We start from the raw sequence: 8,118 nt of genomic DNA, 5'->3' as shown, positions 1-8,118 counted from the left end.
ATCTACGATAGGGGCCCCCCGGAGTTAATGCGGTGACGTCATGCTACCCCTGCTGAGCTCCTCCCCCCAGAACCGATGGACTGAGGGCAGATCAATGACCAGCCCCCTCCCGCTGGCAGCCAGGTTTAACCCCATAATGTAGTGAGAAACCCCTTTCCACCGCAACCTGAAGATGCACAACATGCTAATTGGTATGAATATAGTCCATGATCTGCAACTCCATCTTAGTGAAGCAAGTCCCCTGGTCCCAGGATCTATTTTCTGATTCCTTGATAGGAAAGTAAGTTGAAGACTTGGGAAGATTTTACATTTGAGTTCCTAGTTAGTAGGGTTTGGGGACCTGAGATCATCCAGTCCATACCCTGTAATTTTATAGAAGAGAAAATGGCACAAGGCAAGTTCATGGTGGGAGGGGAAGTCACTGTGCAAGGTGCCATCACCGTTCATATCCAGGTTCTCAGACTCTGAAGTCCAATCCTTCTGCCGTTACACCTTGCTCACTCGGAAACAGGTGACCCGTTTAGATCAATCAATCAAAATAAGTTCATGATTCTTAGTCAACAAGGAAGTCTCAACGTCCATTCTCTGAGGCCCCCCCCCCCCCACAGACACCTTCCTCCAGCTTTCTACAAAATGGGAGTTTGGGGTGAGTGAGAAAGGGGCCTGAGGCCAGATGGGATCCATTAACCTCCCTATCATTCTCATCCTCAGAAGCAATACTTATTACCCGCCTCCCTCCCCCCCAGGAAAGGTGAGGAGGGGGGCCCAGGACCTCACCTGGCCACTCCTCCTGACCGTCCCCCTTGGCAGTGGCAGTTACAATAGCTTCAGCTGCCATTAGATCCAGACTTTGGGGAGGACCACAGACTATGACCAAATGGATAGGCTCTGGTAGCCAAACAAATGAGGGATGAGGGCACCACAAGCAGCCTGCCCTCTTCTGTGTAGACATCTAACTGTGTGAGAGGATCTGACCTCAGACAAAGACAGGAAGGAGCATTTTATTGGTCTTCAATAAGAGAAAGAAACCTATGAACATTAATGTGTTATTTTTCCTTTGTGGCAAATAACTGCTGAGAATTATCCTGTTGGCTGTAGTTAAAATAATGGTGATAATGTCAAGTCTTTGGAACTTGAAAAGAATCCACCAATCAATAAATCAATCAACATTTATTAAGCACCTACTATGTATCAGGCACTGTGCTGGGAATACAAAAGCTGAGACAATCCCTACTCTCAAGGAGCTTACAGTCTATTAATTCATTCACACTTGTAAAGCTTCTGGAGAGTGCACAACAAAACATTTCACAAACCATCAATAGAGGGTAAAATAGGGTACACTAAGAGGAAATATGCTTCGGGGATTTCTCAAGCAGTAGCTCAGGAAGCCCGGGACAGGGGTGAGACCTAGATGATCTTTTCACTGCTCATATACAACACATTCTATAAAAAGCCATTATGAGTTTGAAGACTAGACATTCACAGGATAAAATGAACTTGACATTTTAAGAAAGTAAGGCAGTCCCCACAAATGACTCCAGAATACAATACTTTGAATCTAACTTAGTATTCTACATGACATCTTAACTATCTAGCATGCTCCAAAGTAGAAGGTCTAGGTTACTTAAATTTGAGAAGTATTTACTGAGTGGCTATGTATTTGGCACATAAACATGAGCCATGATGAACACATGGCCTAAGAAAACTATTAGCACTGACTTGCCCAGAGAGATTGACTAAAGGTGCATATCACTTGTAACTATGTCAATGTTCTGTACTTTTCGGAGCCAGCAATTACCCAAGACCCCCTCCAGGATTCAAGATGTTCAAAAAAAGGCAACAATGAATGACACAAGGGAGTATTGTCGAGAGAAGTGAAAAATCATTAAGCCTGTATTGTTTGAAAAATAAAATATTTAATTTGTCTGTTACAGTATGATTCAGTTTAGCTTATAGGTTAATAAAATTAACAACCAATACATTATTGAGAATTGGCCTACTTCATTAGGCTAGCATGGCTGGGTGCTCCCTAAGAAGACCACCCCCAGAGCTTCTCTTGATCTGGGGTGGAATCCTCCTGGAATTTAATGCAGTAACAGGCTTTTTGATTTAATCAAAATTGTCTCGATGCATAAAAAATGTGGTTGAGTTTTCATTCATTCCTGGTTTCTAGGAGTACTAAATAGGTTCAGAGATACAATAATGGGCATGTAGTTCCTGGGGCCACAGAACCCACAGACTGAATATTCTCTTATGTCCTCTAGTTTAGTAAATTGGGTAGAGAGCTGAGGTCTAGGCATACTGCAGTGCAATGAACCCCAAAGTATCATCTCTAGATAGGGATGCTAAAAAGTTCAAAAAGCTCCTTAAGTGCTGGAAATATGCTTTCATGGTCTCTTATGCCCTCACTCGATGCTGGGACACAAGGCTGCTTACAAGGATGGCCCTCAGTCTGGCCTCTCCTTCCCTCCCACTTAGGTCCCTTCACTTGAAAATAAAGTTGAAGGGCGTTAAAATATTTAAAATCTGAGGGTCTGAGGGCTAAAATGTACCTGAAAGGTTTCCCTCAATTTCTCCACTCACCATCTGCAACTAAAGCTATTATTAGCTCATCTCCCCTGGTAGGCCCCAACATCAAGGGAACTTGTTAGGCTAAGGCATCAGTGAGACAAAGAGCATGTGTATGCAGAAGACCAGAATGTGTGGGGCTGACCCTCAGCTTCTCTTATTAATACCAAGGCCAGCATTTCACTCCCTTAAGGATCTGTGATTCCTAACAACTACCATGTTCCAATTCCTCTTCCTCTGTAAGGTTTTATACCTCTTGTATCTAATCTGTTCTCCCTAGGATTCGCTCAGTTTTCCTTTGTTCCCTCTATTAGCCCATTTATCTTTGCCTCATTGGCTGTTACGGACTCAGCATCTGTCTTCCTGGCATGTTCTTCCAGTTCCTGTTACTCCAAACTCAATGCTACTCTTTCAAGGCCAAATTCAAAATTCACCTTTCATCAAGTCTTCACTGCCTAATCTCACAATTAAAAAAAAAAATTCAATTCATGGACCATTATACAATAATGTTGATGTTAATTAAAAAAAAAAAAAGTGGTAATAACACAACCCCGAAGCATCATCCATCTCCATTCCCTGGGCTAAGAAGGTAGGACATGATGACTTTTACTTTTACTGCCTTTTTCCCCTGAGGAGCTTACAGGGCCAATCCTCTTTTGTTTGTCTCTTTTAATCAGAGATCAGGAGTGTGAGGGGTTGATCAAAATGTCCTTGTGATTTGAGTTTCTGTGAATTTAGTTTTTGATACAGTGGCCACCCTAGGATTAAAGGTACAGAATAATAATTTCAGCAGAAAACCAAACCTATAAAACCATGTGTCAACATCAGTCAACAGCAGAGGGTTAATCAAATAAAATCCAGCAACCAAAACTATGCTGTTCCTTATCTTCCTATATTGATAAATTTAAAAAAAAAAACCCTCAGTAACATCTTTTTCATAATTGGTTAAAATCTATTAATATAACAAAGCAGGGAATGGATATACAATTAGGCATGTCTTATCCACACAGTCACATATGACACTCAAGTGGCCAATGAAGACATTTTCTCTAATGGCAGGCAATACAAACAGAGTTCTAACCAGTGCTAATTAGCAACTCTGCTCAAAGGCAGAGGTTACAACCAGAAATTGATCCTACCAAAGCAGTTCTGTCTTCATTTTTCTCTCTTCCCTGCCATACATGCTCCATAGCATCCATGGCCTTACCCTACAATGCCTCGGCAGATATCATTAAGAAGGCCATCACCTACATGGAGGTAGCAATAATCCACAATTCCTAGGCCCTCTTAAGAAGATTGACAGAAAAGGCAAAGATAAGAAAGCACAATAAAGGAGCAGCACATACTATTCAAGGGAGAAAAAAGACCAGATCCAGTCACCCCTCCTAGACCAATTTCCCTCCTGCTAGAGAATCCTTTGGAGGCTCACTGGCTCTTTTCCTTTGTTTTCTCTCTTAGATCTACAAGATAAAATAGCAGCTGAGAGATATGCTGGGAGACACCCTAGCACAAAGTCTGCTCTCCCTATCCCTTAACCAGATTTCTGTCAGGTTAGACAATTATCTCAACCCAACTAACCCAAACCATCCTTCTATCCATTTAGCTTCATTCATTCTATAAAGAGAAAAGGTAAAGATTAGCTTGAAATTCTCTTGTGTTTATGAATGGGGTTGGGCAAAAAGGTGAGGAGGGAAAATGGAACATCAAGGAAGTCAAGAAAAAATGTTCAGAAAGATCAACTGAAAGGTTGAAGATGATGGATCAGCTTTCTTATGTAGCCTATACTGATGAAGACTCTAAAGAGCAGATATTAAAATATGCCCATTCTTTGACTGAAGGAGATGCTATCAAAGGATCCTGTGGCTTGTGCCTCTCACCAACAGTGTACAGGAGAGAAAGAGGTTTTATATCCCAGGAGACAGGGATAAAAGCAATTTGTGCCAGGAGCACAACTTGTAGGTACAATAAGCTATCTTGCATATCTATCCCCTAGCTAGAGAAGCTCAGAATCCATTTATAGTGGGTCTATCTGGTGTCTGGAGCAATTCTTCAAAAATAAAAATAACTAGTCCTTTGGGGTTGAGAGGACGGCGTCAGAGAAGCAGCAGCATTTCTGGAAAAGCTGTAGTGGTTCCTCCTCCCTTTCCTTTGGATCTCTTCTGTTTAGGAAATTGGGAACACTAAACACCTTGTATCCATCGAACAGCTACATTTCCCCATCATTTCTTTGGATGTGAGAAGCTTAGGAAGGCAATAGTATTTTGGCAATTTGTTCAATAGAACAGGGATTTTTCTTCTTGAAGGACACTACAGAGGAGAAACCTACAATAACATATCCAACCCTGGGGGAAGAGGAGAGTGGCAGTATTGATAAGCACATAGGTGTGGTTTATCCTTGTGAGGGCTTCACACTGCTCCTGTCCTCCTGTCATTTTTGAAAGAGGCTCTACAGTCCAGTTCAGTTACCATAGAGAGCAAACTACTATTACCAGTGTAAAAATTTCAGTGCCAGATGACCCCAGGGTGTTTTTTTGGTTACTAGTAAAGAGTAAGGTGTAAATAAGCCTGAAACTGGGACTGGAGATTAAAACAGGTCATTGAAAGGGCACTCCTACTCCACTTTTAATGATGATTGCATGCATTTGCATACCAACCACCTCAGACACCAGGTTAGAATATTTGGAAAGGATATCTTATATTGGGGGTGATTCCTCCTAAGCCTTACCTTTTGGATCTGAACAGCAATGCCAAAATGACACTCTGTGGCCCCTGCTGGCCATGGTGTCCATGGTCTCTCTTCCAATCACATTCAAATACTTCTGTCTTTTCCAGCCTAGAAGCTACTCAGTGTCTGGTTCTGTTGAAGAGGAATGGATCCAAGACTTTTAATTTGTTATTGCTAAAGGATGTTGGGCATTTTGGGGATACTAGTAAGATACTGTCTACCAGGCCCCAGCAAAGCAGCCACATGAAGTAGAATGACACCTACCATGCTGTACCAGCATTGTACCGGCTCATGTCAGTACACCAGTCAGTCCCTTAACTGCATCCTGAGAGAGGTTAAGATAGGACCCTGGGAAAGAAACCTAAATGCAAGAAAGACTCCAGGTTTAAGTACTTGAAAATCTTCAGCCAATTCCTTATTGCTTTGCCTGGTTGGAAAAAGCAAGAGTAAAGGTATGCCAGATTTCCTCCATCATCCTAACCTGGGGAATCTAACTCATAAGACACATCTTATCCCACCCAATCCAACAGTGAAGCGTGGCTCTGCCCTGGTGCCTGGCACTATATAGCCCCTACTACTCAGTTTCCTCCTCACTTCTACAATGTTGATTTTGCAGATAGATGCAGACAGGTACATACACTAATATATGCCTACCCCAGACAAAAGAAGAGACATCTATATGCTACCACAAGAGGACCAAGAGTCAGAGACTAACGAAAGCTTTGACAAGTCCTTAAGTTTACATTTAAGATTGGTACACATAAACTTTAAATAAGAAAGAAATTTGCCAAAAAGGTAATTTCTGTGTATTCATGCCTAATCTTAAGAACTCATGTAAACATTTTTTCTCTTTCTACCCACCCTCCGTTATTTGCACAATTTTGTTTTTTTGTTAAGTCCAAACGTAATTTGAAATGAGGTAGGTAATTTCTATGTATTCCCGCCTTAGTCTTTTTTGGTGACTGGCTGAGAATTGTGCCAATTTAAAAACAAACAGTCCAAATGGAGCTGGAGACGCACATCCAGAGGGTGTAGGTCAACTCTAGCCAAGGCTTTCAGTTGGCTATTTTCTCTATCTCATCCAGATCATCAGTATCCAATCTCTCTATCTTCTTATCTGCAAAGAAATTAAAACACAGACAATCAAAATATGGCCACCTTGGAAAGACTATTTGGTGCAACGTGAGGACAACCTACCAACCTCAGCTTTACCTAAAAGAAATATGTGATGACTAACAAAGATCCTCCTTCCTCATCTGACTGATGAAACCTTACCTTAATTGAACACAGCACCTAGCACCACATGACAACCCAGACATTCTCATGTGAGGGCTTTGGCCCCAGGACAAAAGAGTGGACCCTGCCCGTTCCTCCCATCCCTACTTCTGTAACAACAAGGAGGGGCATTGGCAGATGAGAGACCCAGGCCTTTGCCCAAGAGCTCCAAGAGCTTGCCCACTTAGCAGCCCATGGGCCACACAGGGCAGATGCTCTGGGACACTCACTGAAATGTTCTTGGATTCTGTTGAGAATGTTCATGCTGTGCTTGCTGTCCACCATGTTCACAGCCAGGCCTCGCTTGCCAAAGCGCCCTGTGCGACCAATTCGATGAAGGTATGTCTCATTGTCTGGATTCCCATCCTTGTCCACTGGCAGGTCAAAGTTGATAACCACAGACACCTGTTCAACATCAATTCCTACGAGACAGGAACAGACAGCAAAAGCAGACAAGAAAGCACATGACACCCACAGTCTTATCTGGGAGAGTCTAGCACCAGCAGCTAGGACCCACAAAACAAGATGAAGGCCCTAGGGGAATAAAACAGTACAACCTGAAGGGACATTACCAAAAGGATCAGATCCACCCAAAAAGATTCTCTGGTTTGAAGGACTCCAAGATTTCTCCCAAACCCACCTGGAGGATGGTCTAGAGAAGTGGGAGTTCCATCTCCAACTGCCTCATGCTATCAGTTTGCCACAGTCAATACTGGAGCTATTTAAGCAAGCCAGTAACAAGATAAGAGGCAAGGAGGAAAACCTGGGAGCCAGAACCCTGGATCAGGAGCTGAGGAAGTTCTCTTTTCCTACAGCTTAAGATCAGGAGATCTCCACAACATCAAGAGCAGAAATTTCCCACAGGAACTTCTAGCTGCTGACCCCAGACAAACCACCATGGAAACCACCTGAAGGCTCAGATGTCATGTTTGGAGCTTGGGGGGGAATGACCACACACATGCTCAGCATTGCCATGGAGGGCAATTCAGTCTCCAGAAGACTGTTTCTGCAAAAGCTGAGGGACCTGCTCATTGAGGCTCTGGGAGAACCCAAACTGCCCTTGCTACAAAGGGCAACAGTCTCCCTCCTGTTCTTTCCTAAGCCCCTAGGCTGCTACGTGGGGCAGTCTCTCCTCACCTCGAGCACACACATTGGTAGTCACCAACACTTTCTCCTTGCCCTCTCGGAAACGCTCAATCACAGCAGCTCTCTGTTCCACCATCATCTCACCACTCAGGAGAGCCACTTGGTGACCTTCTTTGGATAGTTCAGCTGCCAGCCAACCAGCTGTTTTGCGGGTCTGGAGTGAAAAGAATTTTTTAAAATGGAAACACCTGGCAAAAAAAATTAAGACACCTGCAAAAAATGGCTTTGTGTCACTGACATAAATGAAGGCTCTAATTCTGAAGACAACTAAGAGTTAAAATTATTAAAATGCCTGTGAGTGTTTCAAAGATAATTTGGAAGAAGCTATACTTTGGAGCTTCTTTTCCACAACTGCAAAAAAGAGAAACCACACATGAGTTTAGTTTTCCCTTACAATAATGACA

The 8,118-nt window shown here is 42.9% G+C and overlaps 1 protein-coding gene across 7 annotated transcripts in view; it reads right to left on the bottom strand.

Moving 5' to 3' along the window:
• Nucleotides 1-5,626: 5,626 nt before the first annotated feature.
• Nucleotides 5,627-8,118, bottom strand: part of LOC140521497 (ATP-dependent RNA helicase DDX19B) — a 36,721-nt gene continuing 34,229 nt past the window's right edge. For all 7 annotated transcript variants that reach the window (XM_072636571.1, XM_072636569.1, XM_072636572.1 and 4 more), the window contains 3 exons: nucleotides 7,706-7,868; nucleotides 6,799-6,990; nucleotides 5,627-6,410 (listed from right to left, as the gene is read on the bottom strand). In XM_072636571.1, coding sequence (XP_072492672.1) covers nucleotides 6,349-6,410; nucleotides 6,799-6,990; nucleotides 7,706-7,868 — 417 coding nt within the window. In that variant the 3' untranslated portion in view covers nucleotides 5,627-6,348. The remainder of the gene's footprint in view (nucleotides 6,411-6,798; nucleotides 6,991-7,705; nucleotides 7,869-8,118) is intronic.

This window comes from Notamacropus eugenii, chromosome 1, assembly GCF_028372415.1.
Source record: "Notamacropus eugenii isolate mMacEug1 chromosome 1, mMacEug1.pri_v2, whole genome shotgun sequence".
In the NCBI taxonomy this organism is placed as follows: domain Eukaryota; kingdom Metazoa; phylum Chordata; class Mammalia; order Diprotodontia; family Macropodidae; genus Notamacropus; species Notamacropus eugenii.
The sequence above is the reverse complement of the archived record's forward strand: the minus strand, read 5'-3'. Positions and strand labels throughout refer to the sequence as shown.